A 14,742-nucleotide genomic window follows, 5' to 3' on the forward strand; every position below is an offset into this window, starting at 1 on the left:
TTAGAGGTCTAAAATCAAAATGTAGTTGAAACTTCAAAATAGAATTGACAGGGCAAAGAAGTAGTTTGAATTGCAATAAAATTCTGTGCGATGTAACTGCCGCCAGTAATGTGGTAGCTTTTTCTAGGAAGTTGACAACATTGAAAGTGGAAAAAATGTATGATATTATAATCCGAGGATGGAGAAAAGGAGAGAAAGGAGATGAATGGAGGGAATGAAAATCGGTTAGAGTGGGGAAGAAAGAAGAGCGAGGGGGCCGGGGACAACGAGGAAAATCTGAGAGTCTTGCTCTGGGCCAGCCAATTATGGGACAAAAGAAAATACAACCTCAAAATCAGAGACACATAAAAATAGAGAGAGTTGTGAAATAGCTCTGTCTCTTGGGTCCTCCACCTCCACCTCCACCTCCAATACGGTGTCAACCCAACAACAAGGGAGGTGCAGGGCTGTGTCTCTGTTTGCTTTGGCTGCTTCTTCTTCTTCTTCCTCTTCATCCTCTCTCTTTAGGTATATCCCTCTTTCTGGTTTTCTTGTTTTTTTCTTTTTTTTCTTTTTTTTCGTTTTGGTGTGTGTGTTTTTCATTTCTTCTTTTAAATCTGAATCATTTTCCTGTTATGCTCTTCTGGGTATGCGGTCTTTTTCTGAATTATTTCTTTTTGTCTGTATTTTGGCCTCACTGGGTGTGGACATTTTCACTGTTTTTTTTTTTTTCTTCTTTTGTTCACACTCTTCATTTTCTTCAAAGTTTGCCCCCTTCCTTCCTCTTTCTCTCGTCAACAGTTAGTTTTTGCCCCCTTTTTTTTGTCTCTATATGTTGCATTTTCATTCAAATTTGTTTTTTGACCATGGGGCTGTTGGGGAGGATGGCCTTCTCAGAATGATTACTTTTGGGTCATTTCTGAAATGGGGAAGCATGATTTTTAGATATTCTTTTTCCTTAATTGAAATGTGTGGTGAGTTTGAATTGGATTGATTCGTATATCTGCATGTACATTTTTTAAGATTGAAATATGTGGCCTGGAAAGTATGGAATTGAAATTTCGTGCTTAGATCTTAATTTTGTTGTTCAATGGTGAAGTGTCAATTTCCAATGGTGTGCTCTTTAGGATCACAATGATTTGAAATTTCAAACTATGGTTTGAATAATTATAATAAATTATTTTGAACATTGCTGATGCCCACATGCATACATAGGGAAAGATGAATCCCATGTGGGTTACACCGTTACAGTATCATTAGTCTTCTTTTGTCTTGAAGGTCGATGTTTCGTATTTATGGTATATTTAGGTGGGTTGAAACTGCAAGTGCATTTGGACTTCTCGTGGAATGAGATTGTTCCATCCTTTTTTTCATAGCATTTAGAACGAGTTCATTTGTTTTGTAGCAACATGATGGTCTTCTCTAGATGATTATCTCAAAGATTTCATGTCATGATGATCTTCTGATTTTTTACTGTTGTTTGTGGAGAGAGATCCAGTTTCTGTGATAGCTCCACTCCCCATGGAAAGTAAAATGAAGCATGTCCTTTTTATAGGATGACCAATTCAACCCCTTTGACATCTGTAGTAAGTTTTTAAAAACATAAACCCTTAGAAATTATCATAGTCTTTTTTTTTTCCTTTTTTTTGTCGAATGGAAAATTGATACATTACTCAGTCTGACAGACATGGTCATAAGTACTTTTTGACAGCATACCCCTTTTTTTCACTAATTCTGATTGACATGATCTCAATTAATTTGATCATAACTTCATGATTGCTTGTGAATTTTAGGTGACTATTTTTAAGATAATAAACCCAATCAGTTTATTTGGGTTGTTTATTTTTAAAGACCTTTTGTCTGTTGTTTCTTTTGAGCCAAAAACATTAGCTTTTAGTTTTTCATTTTTGTTCTTTTTTCCCCTCAATGCTGTGGAATGTTTGATAGCCTTTCTGAATTTGCAATGATTCAGAAAGAAATGTAGGATTAGGCCTTTAAGTAGAGTAATGTGATCTTACAGAAGATGAAAGGGTTGGAACCTTAGCTAGCAAATGACTGGTATGAAATTTTACCCCCAACCTGTGTTCCTAATTCATGTACTTTTTGACACAAAAGGAAATTGGGAAAAAGGTTTGAGAAGGTGCTCAAGCATGGTAATTACAGTCAGATGCCACATGAGCATTTTCTGAGGAAGTTTCTTCGAACATTTACTGAGAAAGTCTCTTGGGTTGAACCACTGGTGTGGTGTGATGCTTCCACTCTCAGACCATGTGATTGTTGCACATTCTGATAATTTCCTTTATGGACATCAGTTGCTAACGCCAACAATGTGGTTGCCTCTTTTCAGTTCTGTATCAAGATATGTGTTTGGTTGGGTACCTGGGTTAGCATTATAACTTTACCATCATTTTGATGAATGAAACTGCTTTATTGCGGATTTGTGAATCCTTTCTGAAATGTACTTGGCAGGTACCTGTCTTCATAAAGTACATATGCTTTGCAAGTTCATCTCATATGACAAGAATATTCAATTTTATTGAATAAAATTTAAGTAGTCATAATGGGTGGGTGTGTATCAACACCAGCTAGAGGACCTAAACCACGGAGGAAATACCGTCATCGGTTTGGAAAACGCCATGGAAAGATTAGCACTTCCATCACAGATGGAATCAAGAAAAGGAATAGTGATGCAGGACCACATGTAACAGATTTTGCTGTTAGTGAGTTTGTTCATATGGACTTTGACAAGGGTGCAACAACCACATGCAGGAGATCTGAGGTTTCTAATTCAACATTCCATCTCACCCAGTTGCAATGGTACCATAGTCCAATTGATGCTAATGGTATTTCATTCTTTCCTTTTTCAAAGTTCAGTTATCTATGAGAAAAAACTTGCCTAATAATTTACAAACTGAGATGATCATAATGAGTGATCAGTCTATTATGAATGCTTCAAAAGAAAAATACACTTGGTTGGATGCAGTCACCTCTGCAGAAAAATTCTCATCTCAATTGATTCTTACACTGGACCATGTTTTACATCACAACTTACGAGGGGGTTTCTTCTTACCATCATCATCTGAACCTGTCTTATCGCCAAATTACACCGAGCATGGACATCCAGATGTTTTGTCCATACAGATGTTTTTTGTGTTTTTTTTTTCTCTTTGGTGGACCTGCCCCAAATTATATTGAATTTTGGGAAACTTTTATCTGATTTTTAGCCAAATATATATATATATAGATATTCAAATTATAAGTGATATATGATGACCAATATTTTTGCAAATTTATGACCAATATTTTTCTGCCTGCATTTCAAGCTTATCTCAGAATGGGTACCCTGTCCATGTGTGAATAATCTGACTTGGGTTGATCCATGACTGAATAAAATATTGTCTCTAGATATCTTGTTAATCCAGGCACAAGAGAACTTTTTATTATGGATAGTTTGAATTGAGGAGTTAGATGTTGTATAGGTTCTCAATGGAGTTCTCTTTTAGTGTATACGATATTGAAGAAGAAGAAGATAGAGTGTGTCTGGATCTGTCATGAACTTTAGATTTCTGATCTTGGTATCCCTTTAGATTTGATCAACACAGAGCTCTTTTATAGGTTTGTAAAGATCTTTTCTTCCATTGAGTGTGACAATGTTTCATTTTGGTTTAATAGTTGTTAATGATGAAAAAAGGGGTCTGAGAACTTATGCATGTTCATTGGTGATTTAAATTTTGCATCTGCCGTTTCTTCTTCTGTGTTCTGGCCATGTTATCATGTTTCTTGTGTATGCCTAGGATTCAAGCCTCCCTTTTTATCCCCTTAACTGGAAAAAGAAATTGATGGCATTTTTGAAGCCTGAAAGTCATAGATTGATAGATTAACAACTCTGAAAATGACTTGGAAGTGAATGTGTTTGCAGTGATTTGCCCAGAGGAAGCTTGGTTTGACACTGTCAGTATTCTGGATTCTGAATCGGATGATGAATTCACCAGTGTGCATGGAGGTAAAAAAACATCAGCCTTTCTTCAGCTATATTTACAGAATGAGGCTGCTTTCTGTGATGTGCGTTTTTGAGATAGTAGAGGACAAGCTGAACAGAAATCATGCAACTTTAGTTAACTTGATAAGATTCATAGAACTAAAACACAACTTACTCTGTTTACCAAGCTGCCATGTCTTTCACATTATGACAAAGTCTTGGGGGCAATACATCACATATTTACTATCTATTCATCTTTTGCATTATATATACAATATTCTAGGCAGGTCAATAGGATTATGGATTTTTCCCTCATGAGTATGCTTCCATACTTTGTGTTTCATTGATAGAATGGCTAGAAAAAAATACTAGTATATTTGATGGAATATTTGAGCTATTTCTTCATTTCTTATTAAATATCTGGTTATTTTTTTGTCTGCAGACTTTCTTCCCCTAGTAGGTAACGCAATTGGGAACGGCTCAAGTGGTCAAGTGCTTCAGTATGAAACTTCATCATGCATTGTGGATAATGGGGGTAAATATGAAGAATACCATGAAAGGATTTTGAAAGCAGATGGAGGTATATCTGAGAAGTTTTTAAGCAAAGATGAATACAAGGAAGCAAGTGGATTTTCAGTTATAAGTGCCCAGGGTTATGAGCTTTCGTGCTTAGGGAAGACTGATGAAGTTAGCACTAAGAAGAAGAAAATGTTAGACCATTCTTATGAAAGCTTTAATAGTAGTCTAAAAGAGGCTAGGCGTGATTCTGTGGACAGAACTCTAGATAACACCTTGATGCCTGGCTTGCCTCTGTTGGTTCCTAATGTTAGTTTCAATGACAAGATTTTTAATCAACCATGTGTGAGTCCACAATCTCAAAGAAGGACTTCAACAGTTATCAGGTTTTCTTTCAAGAGGAAATCGTGTGATGGAGAAGAAAAGACTGAATATTGTAAGTATGCTACTGATATAGTTTGACAGAATTTTCCTGAAATTGAAGAGCCCAAATAAAGATGCTCTATTTTGTGTAGCTAAGTTCCTAAGTTCCTAATTTCCTATTTTAAGGTTTACTCCTAGAAGTCTTCATGAAATCTCGACGGGAATTTAAGAACCTGAAAATATATATATATATATTATTCTATTATGGAGTTACACACGTAATTCTCTGTCTGAACATATTGATAATTGTGCAGGTGCATCAAAAAGATTCTTGTATCGTCCCAGGTCAGGGCTTCGGATCCCATTTTGTTCGGGAGAGAAGCAAAGTCCAGGATGCTGGTGTGAGGTTTCACCCTCAGTTTTTAAGCTCCGTGGAGTGACCTATTTCAAGTATGCTATTAACTTTAGGCTCTGTAATTTTCCATGGTAGTAATGTATTTGCTTACTTAGTAAGGTTTGTTCTCTGGTGCTGCCCTGCAGAGATAAGCGGAAGGCCCCCGCTTCAAGTCATAGTCCTTATATCCCAGTTGGTGTTGATTTATTTATGTGCTCAAGAAAGATAAATCACATTGCCCAACACCTTGAGCTGCCTAATGTGAAAGCAGAGGGGAAGGTTCCTTCACTCCTCATCGTTAATATCCAGGTGGTTTCACTTTTCATTATATTTCTTAATTACTCCATCTTTTTCTACAGCAGATTGTTGTAATGGAATGCCAGATTGCAACTTCATCAATTTATCTGGAAATCTGTGTCCCCTAAAGTTTCTTATCTTAAATCTATTTATATTGTTGTCCTCCTTGTGGCAGTTGCCTACATATCCTGCTGCTATGTTCAGTGGTGACAGTGATGGGGAAGGGATGAGCCTCATACTATACTTCAAAGTTTCTGAGACTTTTGACAAAGACATCTCTCCGCATTTTCAGGACAGCATCAAGGTAATCTTATTCTGGTCAACTCTGGCAATTTGAACCACCGGGTTTGTGTGAGCATATGTGCATGTCTGTATGGTTCAGATGCACCCTTTTAAAACTCACATATAGACCACTGAAGAATCATCTTGCTTGGTTTATGCTTTTTTGGCCCATGTTGTTATCCATATTTGAGTTAAATTTAATTTTTTTTCCTAATTGTTTGCAAGCAATTTCACATTTAATCTTTCATCCCCAGTTAATATAGAATTTGCATCTGGTAGAAAACTCTCATGTTTATGCTGCAGAGACTGATTGAGGATGAGATGGAAAAGGTGAAAGGTTTTGCAAAAGAATCCATGGTTCCTTTTAGAGAAAGGCTAAAGATCATGGCTGGGGTGGTTAATCCTGAGGAACTTCACTTGAATTCTACCGAAAAGAAGCTCTTACAGGCTTACAATGAAAAGCCTGTCCTCTCACGTCCTCAGCACAATTTCTACAGGGTAAAGGATAATTTCCCAGTTTCTACTTAGCCGTTTCTCATAATATTTTGAGGAGACTGACATTCACTTCATTTCTAATGACATTTACACCAGTTATCACCCTTTCATGGCATCTGTAAGATAGGGGATGAGTAGTGATTTCGGTTCCTCTTGTCTTTCATGCAGGGACCCAATTACTTTGAGATTGACCTGGACATTCATCGGTTCAGCTTTATAGCAAGGAAGGGGCTTGAAGCCTTTAGAGAACGTTTGAAAAATGGAATCGTTGATCTGGGTTTAACCATCCAGGTAGTGTATCAAGTTCATTGTTTAGGACCCTGAATTTCAAATTACAAAATTGTTTTTGAAAAATTGAAGCTGACCCTCCTCTAATATCACCAAACAGGCACAGAAACCAGAAGAACTGCCAGAGCAAATGCTGTGCTGTGTGAGATTAAACAAGATAGACTTCATTGATCACGGCCAAATACCCACAATTGTGACACTTGATGATGATTTTTGAGTGTTAAGATGTGGACTCCTAAACTATTATACCAGTTTTATATTGACACTGATTATGGAGGATCAAGGTGTCCCTTATGTACACAATTTTCCAACTCTCTGCAGTTCCTGCCTTGTGTAAATCGAAGGAAAATGAATGTTTTCTGCAGTAACATAAATAAAAGCGGTCTTTTCATTTTGATACATACAACCATATTCTCGGTAGGTAAGATGAATGTTAATTGCAACTAATCAGGTTTCTTGCTCCTTTCATACTTTTTGGAGTTGAATATGTTAGGTCTGAGAAAATGACAATTGAAAAAATGAATGGGTGTGTAAGATTGGAGATGGTTAGGTCAACTATAAACCTGGGGATGAGTGTTGTATGGATCCTTGGGATGATTAAGCTTCTATTAATTGAATTATACGGAATCATTGATAAGATCAAATGGCTAAATTGTTTGAGAGAAAAGACAAATCCCTTGTGATGGCATCGGTCTCTTTTGATTCAAAATTCAAAATTGTAGGGTAATGTTTGTTTAAATGTCAAATTTTTTATAAATCCTTGATAAGTTATATATTTATATGTGTTACTGTTACATCCAATTAATTTCTCATCGTTTAATATTTTTAAGTTTTTTTAAATAAAAATAATTGTGAAAGGTTTTTACCTATTACCATCTTCTTAAAAAATTAGTTTGAACTTGACACCCCCACCCCCAAACATATGAAGGTCAAGGGAAAGGAGGAGGAGAAAGGGAAAAATTAGAGTTTGGCAGCTGTAGAAGAATGTAAAAAGATAAAAGAAAAAAAATTGTAAAATAGTTTTCACCTTTTATAATGATTTTTATTTGAATAAATTTAAATAAATAAAAAATAAAAAAAATCATGCAGAGAGAATTGATCTGATTATACTGATTTAAATTTCGGTTACTAGCGATTCGGTAAAAGGAAAATTGAAATAAAGTTAGGGACATAGAGGTGAATATGTGGAAAGAGTATGGGAAAAGGGGAAGAACGGTTGGGTTTAGGGTTAGGGTTTAGGGCGGTATAAATGGAGGATAGGGAAGGCGAAGAGAGAAAGAATCGCCTAAGGCCGAGCGCTTCCCCCGTAAGAGAAGGGGTGGCGTGGTATTCCACGGGAGAGGTTTTTCAATTAATCGTGGCGCATCGATTCGATGTAATCGTGCGATAGGCGCACATTAGCAATTGGGAATCCATGGCCGCTTTGCTGCTCTAGTCTCTGCAGCCATAAGCGAGGGGATTGCCAGACATTTCTCCCTCTCTTTCTTCCTCTTTCCGTTTTTAGGGTTTTTGGGTTGTTGATTTTACATTTTTTTTTTCTTTTTCAATTGGGTTTGACGACCAAGAATTGGATTTCATTTGGAATTTCGATGCCTCAAGCTTTGGAAGAAAATTCTCGTCTTTTTCTTTCCTTCTTTTTCTGTGAATTAGGGTTCAGATTTTCATCAGCAGCCAATTCCAAAATTTATCAGTTTGAAGACAAAAAAAAGGCTATGTTGAAGGAAACAACAAAGGGTCTGAAAAAATAATTCTTAATTGGCTTCAGGAATTCTGGAACTTAAAATAGGAAAAGAGTTACACTCTATGTGGTAAAACAATTCTCAACAAAAGAAGCAGAAGCTTTTTCCAAGCAAGCCTCTGCTCCTTGAAAAAACCTTTTTTTCTTTTAGAAAGTTAAAAACTGGTTTTTCATTTTTGTGTTTAAAATTGAAAATCAGAGAAGTGTATTTAAGAAGGGTTTTCAAACAAATATGAAATACCTAAAGGTTATCTTACATGGCATCCTAAATTACCCCCAATGAATCAATCAAATAATTCAAAAAAGACTGAAACACCTCCACTTTCATTATACTCCAAAATATCAACTTTTTGCATCTGTTTCTTCCCTTTAATACACATGGAATCCAGCACCAAAACTTGGGCCAAAACCTCTAGAAAGAAAGAAGAAAAACCATGCCTCGAAGCAGCTCTTGGTGCTGTAAGACTTCCAAATACAATGAAGTGGGGTTCAATGTATGCTTAATGCCTACACAAACAACTGTAATTGTGATTCTCATCTCCATCTCCATCCCCGCTTCCTAGTCCTCGTACAACTGCAAAAACACAATCAAATTATTCACACTTCCATTTCCTGCCCACATGCTATCATTTTGTCTTAATCAAATTAGTCACCTTTTGCAACCATGGTATTTGAGTTGCTTGGCGTATCTGGCTCTCCCGTCTCTGCAAGTGTTCCTCCACTCTATGGGGTTCACATAGCAGTGGTCCTGAGAACTCAACCCTATCTGGGTGATCCTTCAAACCCTGATTCATTTTCAGACAAAATCAATTTCAATTGGAAGTGGGGTGAAAAGGGGATAACATTAACTTCTGTAAGGATTAAGGATCAATGGTTGTAGGTAGGTGTGACATTACCAGATTGTGCCTTCTAGCAAGCTCTCCTTGGTGTACCGCGGCTGCAAATTCCTGAGAATGGTACAAGTCAGATGTATCGAAAGAATCGAATTGGATTCGCTGCTTCCTCATTGGCTTGGCCATCTCGTCTCTGCCCTGGCTTCTCAAGCCACTCAGACCTTCACCTGAAACTCGGTCTTGGAATTCCAATGCACTATTTTCATCCACAACGTCCAATGTTTCTACTGCGCTATATCTTGAACTACACCTACTGTAGGTTCTTGGAGGTGCAGTATGCTCTTTTCGCCTTTTCGCTGCCCATGCAAAGCTACATGGGGCTGTGATTTGTTTGGGAACTTGGAAAAGAAAGTCCCCTCTGGATACATTGGATACCTGGGAAATCTGCGAACTTGTCTCAAATGATGGCTTCTCTGAATCCCCATAATCAAAGCCTCGTCCTTTTCCCTTAGAAATATGTGCACTACTGCTGCCACTGTTTCTACGAGAATACTGGGTGTTGGACTGCATAGATTACAATGAACAAAATCAGCCTTTTGTTAGTATGGATGACCAAGTTTTAACAACCAGCTTTCTTCTATATAATAGCTGCAGGTATGATTGTGAGTGAGTGAGAGAGAACCTCTGTTACTGCAAATTTACTGGTACTATTTGGTTCCTGCGAAGATGTACGGGATCTTCTGGGCTTCCTTAACGCTCCAGACCCTCGCACTCCAACACCCCCAGTTTTCCTGGAAATAGAGCAGTGGTCTAATATAAGCATTTGAAATGTAAATTAGATATAACTATATGGGAGCCATACTGGGAATCTTGGTTTATGCACAAAGCTCTATTTTCCCTTCCAGACGCTTAATGCTTTGACTCAAAATATGGTTAAGAATGATGACTTGATTACAATACATAGATGAAAATTTCCTCTCAATGATTAGAAACTTTCAAGATGGGCAATTACAATAGGGTTGTTTTGATAAAAAAAAGTTGTATCATAGATGTGAACAAATTGCAGATAAGTGATCTATAAAGAAGTGCAAATTCAAATGTTTTTAAGTTCAAATAAATACAATACACTGGAGTTAAATCAATTCTCAAATAAATTGGAAAAAATAAAAAACAAAGAATGGAATTGCTCACCTCCGTGCTTCCTCCCGACATTTTGCATCAATTTCTTTGTTTGGTGGGTACTTCGGCAAGCTTGACGGTTCACATGCATAAGGTTTCGTGTTGAAATACTGAAAAAAGGGTATAACAAAGGACATTACATAAGAAGATTAAGCCAAGATTTGGTGATGAACAGTATGAATTATGAGGATTTTCAGAATAACGTAAAGGAAGAAGATAGTTTGGGAAGAATGTGTGCAATGAGCAAGAAAACCTACTTGTAAAACCCCATAAACTGCATGCAAATGTGTTACCCTATACCGGCTATCGTGAATTTAGTTAGCACAGATTAACTTTTTCAGTAAGGGTTACCTCGGATATAAGGGCAGAGGAGGCAGTCCCGCGCTTGGGAGGTTCTACAGAAAGAAGAGTTTCTATTAAGTTCAGTGCAGTCGTTGGGTATTCTCTGAACCTCTCCCGAAGAGTACTTTCATAAGAATGATGAGGCTTGAACATAGTTGCATGAGGAAATTTAGACTTCTTCCAGTACTCATCAGGTGGAGAACCACAAAGCTTGAAGATTTTGTGTAATTGTTCAACCTGTTTACGGGAGGAGAGTCATGTTTAACTTCAGCTACCAAATAAACAAGTACAGATGTGTCATATATTCAATACACGGTCATTTCATGACATTTTCCATTTTGAGCTCTAGATAGTAACAGAAAGGTTTCTGAAGTTTATATGGAATTTATGTGGACTTTTACTTCAATTAAGAATGCAAATATGCTGCCTTTTGGAAGGAGCATACATACATTTGAGGATGAAGTGGTCCAGAAGACAAAGAGAAAAAGTATTGGACCATCCTAATAACCCCTGCCATATATTTTTTTCCTCATGTCTCTTTGTTCCTGTGGAATCGACTCTTTCTTCCCATATGGCACTCTCATCTAATAGGTGTCTTTGTCTAATATTCAACAACGGCTTCTTTCATGAGTTAAGATAAAAGAATATATGAAGTCAGAAAAGAATGGTTCGCTAATAATGTGGTCACCTCCGTTCTCCCCTTGAAAAGAGGCTTCCCAATGAGAAGTTCTGCAAATACACAGCCCACACTCCATAGGTCTACAGATACTCCATAACTCGTTGACCCTAGTATAAGTTCTGGAGGGCGATACCATAAAGTCACCACACGACTGGTTAGTATTTGCTTGTGCTTTGGCCTAAGAATATTTGCGAGTCCAAAATCTGCCAGCTTCAGAACTCCTTCATTGTTTACCAAAATATTGGATGCTTTGATATCTCGGTGCATTACACCTAGTAAGTGGCAGTGCTCAATTGCAGATAATAGCTGCTGCATATAGCACTTGACCTATATGAAAGGGGAGAATACAATTAAAACTTTAAGTTATTTAAAGTTTTACTTGCAAAGAAGAAGAACAAAATAACAGAGAAACATTGCCAAAGTCTGAATCTCAATTTATGACCACCAAATAATGGAGGAAAAATGTTAAACAAAAACCAAAGTTCATGTTAACAAACTCAAATGTCTGGATTGAATATGAGTGAACCTGTGCAACACTGAACTTGATGTCAGGACAAGATACTAATCCAGCAAGGTCATGTTCCATGTATTCAAACACAAGGTATATGCTACATGACAATCGAGAAGTAATTATCCCCTCCAATTTCATGATATTTCGATGGTCAAGCCTGCGGAGAATGGTTATTTCTCGTGACATAAACATGACACTCTCTGGTTGAAAATTGTCAAAACGCACTTTCTTCAGGGCAACAATCCTCCCAGTTTCAACATCACGTGCTCGATACACGGTGCTGTATGTACCTTGTCCAATCTACAGATCCACACAATGAGTTGATAAGTATTCTTTCCAAAAATGGTTAAAATTGTAAAAAGAAAGGCAAATATATCAATAAAACTCCCTGGCATACCATCAGCATAAAAATTCAAATAATAAAACATAACAATATATCATCATCCTAACCTAAAATCCTATTAGTCCAAGTTTATAAAGCCTCACAAGGTTTATGCCTCTGGTTCACCTGCAAATTAGCTGCACGAAAATGTTCAATTTCACAGTTTATGGCAGATAGAAGTGCCTTAAAGCTTAGCATATGACTAGTTTCTCTGCAATTCTTGTCTTGGTCTAGATAAAACATTAAAAATGGCATTCCATTAATCATGACCAATATTCAGCAACTATAAATTACAATAATAGATTTTTCTGCTTGAGGATGATCTTGAGGCACTATTATGCATTAACTCATATAGATCAAGCAATAAGCAACACAACACACTGTGTCATTCGGAAACTTTTAGCATCACGTTTAGTTGAAGAATGTGATTTTGAACCTCTTCGAAATTTCATCCACATCCTCATCGGCCTTGCTCTCCCTCCCCAAACACCTTGAATATTATGTACAAATGTAATTTCTAGCTGCTTAGATAAGAAAAATGCCTCTTCCTCAGAACTATAAAAACCATGTAATTTTCAGCTGCTACCTCCATTATTATTTATAGGAGAGGACCCATTTTGGTCTCTCTGGCTCAAAAGGCTTTCTGTAAAAGCTCTTCAATGAAGAAGTTGCCACCCCATGCATCTCTCTCTTTGTCTCATACATTCCTACGTATGTGCTTTGGGCAAAGGCACCTCACGGGCCGATATGAATTGAAATTGAAATGAATACATAAATAGGCAATTTATTGAAATGGTCAAGATAAAGAGACAGGTTATAATTTGTTTAAATTTGACAATGTAGTTGCATTTAGAATTGCTAGAAAGTAGAAAAAGGAAGAAAAGATTGAACAAAAATGAAGGGGTAGATGATAAAGTACCTTCTCCAATTTCTCGAATGAGTCTGCTCTGAGAGGCAGCCATCCATGAATGGCCTCTCCGGCAGCAGCGCTAAGCCAAGAGGGCCATCCGGCGATGATTTGCTCGGCTTCTACCTTATGCAAATTCCCAAACCTTACACTGAAAGTACTCTTCCCATTAACGCTCCCCTTCTTGGACCTCTGCAATTCGAGACCCTCATTGTCTTTCGGCTCCTCCTCCTCCTTCTCCTCCTCAGATTCCTTGTCCTTGTCCTTCTCTTTCTCCTCCTTCTCCTCCTTCTCCTCCTTCCTCTCCTTCCTCACCTTCTTCGCCTTCTTGACGGATGCCCCTCTAGACCCACGTCGCTGCTTGAACGAGGAAGCGGAAATCACCGACCAATCATCCTCAATGGCCTCCGAGATATCGAAATCTGGAGATGCGGACACCGCGTGCTTCGAGCTAATGCAACCCATTAAGTAGTCAAACCCGCCAACATCCCAGATCGACCCGGAAGGGAAAATGGGTCGGAGATGGGGAATCACCCCCGCATTAGCCAAAATGAGTTCGCATTAACCAAGAACAATGGTGGGATAATAAAATGGGCATAAACCCTCGAAAAAACCACAGAGTGTGTTATTTTTGGTGGTAAAAGTTGGTTGGTTTTCTGCGATAATTGTTCCACAGGGTGCGAGATGTGCGGGACGTTGAAAGGGTGGAGAATTTGTGAAGGGATTTGCCACAAACAGTCCGAAATCAAAGGAAGAGCAACATGTGGGTCCGAATTGCTTCATCTTTTCTTTTCCTTTTCTTTTTCTTTTTTGCTTCTGGTTTTGTTGCCAACCAATTAAAGCTAGAGGAAGCTGAGATGTAACCGTTGCATGTCCCGTTTTTATTTTCTGTTACATGCTACCCTTTCCTTTTCCCTCTTACAGGTAGAGAGAGAGCGCCCAACTGCCCAACAACTCCATACTCCAACATCGGATGTTCACTTCTTCCAATCCATTTTTTCACTTATGGCCACTTGGGTAGCCACTGAATATGAATTTTCATCTATTTTTGCTTCATTTTCTACAAATAAATAAGTTGGATTCAACTAAATTTTTTGGGCAAGTGTCATATGCTAAGGTACAAAGGTGGAAATGGGCAATAGGGAGTGGACAAAAAAGGATTGGAGGCAGCACTCAGGATGACATGATTGTAACTGTTCCACCACCTTTCCCTGGAGTGGTTGATCCGTGTTATCAATCAAAAGAAATCATTCATCTGATTATATGATGATTTGTTCAACCATATTTCTTGTAAACTAATGCATGCCACTGTGCCCTGCTTCTCCTTTACAAGTTATTCTGTCTACCAAAACAAGGAAAAAAGTGAACCCAACAATAACAACCTTCTAGGGTTTAGCAACATATTGTAGTAAAAAATTCATTGCCAATGGTTATTACTAACAATTTGTTTTGGGCATTATGAATCATTATCATGTAACCCATATGGGATTTCCAAATATGAAGCATTCTTATTATTTTTCTAAATATGACCCAAAAGGGCAAAAAGTTGTTGGGAAGTTCTTAGGTTAAGACAGGTGT

The 14,742-nt window shown here is 37.7% G+C and overlaps 2 protein-coding genes across 4 annotated transcripts; one reads left to right on the plus strand and one right to left on the minus strand.

Annotated features, from left to right (window-relative positions):
- The first annotated feature begins 49 nt into the window (after positions 1-49).
- Positions 50-6,999, plus strand: LOC100245770 (uncharacterized). Of its 2 annotated transcripts, none has more exons than XM_019225018.2 (10): positions 50-507; positions 2,449-2,822; positions 3,899-3,982; positions 4,401-4,910; positions 5,152-5,287; positions 5,378-5,540; positions 5,704-5,832; positions 6,090-6,308; positions 6,474-6,596; positions 6,694-6,999. In XM_019225018.2, exons 2-10 carry the CDS (start codon positions 2,540-2,542, stop codon positions 6,808-6,810), a joined length of 1,764 nt encoding a protein of 587 aa, XP_019080563.1. In that variant the 5' UTR covers positions 50-507; positions 2,449-2,539; the 3' UTR covers positions 6,811-6,999. The 2 variants fall into 2 exon arrangements, with proteins under 2 accessions (XP_019080563.1, XP_010661102.1); XM_010662800.3 differs by having other exon boundaries at positions 53-507; positions 6,114-6,308.
- A 1,637-nt stretch (positions 7,000-8,636) lies between these two features.
- On the minus strand, positions 8,637-14,162 carry LOC100268091 (protein IMPAIRED IN BABA-INDUCED STERILITY 1). Of its 2 annotated transcripts, XM_002278782.5 has the most exons (9): positions 13,177-14,160; positions 11,891-12,175; positions 11,374-11,691; positions 10,695-10,922; positions 10,356-10,453; positions 9,847-9,955; positions 9,228-9,728; positions 8,985-9,116; positions 8,637-8,905 (listed from the first exon to the last, which is right to left on the minus strand). In XM_002278782.5, exons 1-9 carry the CDS (start codon positions 13,627-13,629, stop codon positions 8,891-8,893), a joined length of 2,139 nt encoding a protein of 712 aa, XP_002278818.1. In that variant the 5' UTR covers positions 13,630-14,160; the 3' UTR covers positions 8,637-8,890. The 2 variants fall into 2 exon arrangements, with proteins under 2 accessions (XP_002278818.1, XP_059598400.1); XM_059742417.1 differs by lacking the exon at positions 10,695-10,922 and having other exon boundaries at positions 13,177-14,162.
- Positions 14,163-14,742: the final 580 nt, after the last annotated feature.

This window comes from Vitis vinifera, chromosome 14 (genome assembly GCF_030704535.1).
Source record: "Vitis vinifera cultivar Pinot Noir 40024 chromosome 14, ASM3070453v1".
In the NCBI taxonomy this organism is placed as follows: Eukaryota; Viridiplantae; Streptophyta; class Magnoliopsida; order Vitales; family Vitaceae; genus Vitis; species Vitis vinifera.

What these genes read in the sequence shown, in the direction of transcription:
- LOC100245770 (XM_019225018.2), top strand. Translation starts at nt 2,540, where the DNA reads ATGGGTGGGTGTGTATCAACACCAGCTAGAGGACCTAAACCACGGAGG. An exon ending in CGTGGAGTGACCTATTTCAA is followed by an intron (nt 5,288 to 5,377) that starts GTATGCTATTAA and finishes GCTGCCCTGCAG; the next exon opens with AGATAAGCGGAAGGCCCCCG. An exon ending in CTCAGCACAATTTCTACAGG is followed by an intron (nt 6,309 to 6,473) that starts GTAAAGGATAAT and finishes TCTTTCATGCAG; the next exon opens with GGACCCAATTACTTTGAGAT.
- LOC100268091 (XM_002278782.5), bottom strand. Translation starts at nt 13,629, where the DNA reads ATGGGTTGCATTAGCTCGAAGCACGCGGTGTCCGCATCTCCAGATTTC. An exon ending in CCTCTGCCCTTATATCCGAG is followed by an intron (nt 10,454 to 10,694) that starts GTAACCCTTACT and finishes CCCTTTTTTCAG; the next exon opens with TATTTCAACACGAAACCTTA. An exon ending in GTAAATTTGCAGTAACAGAG is followed by an intron (nt 9,729 to 9,846) that starts GTTCTCTCTCAC and finishes TAATCTATGCAG; the next exon opens with TCCAACACCCAGTATTCTCG.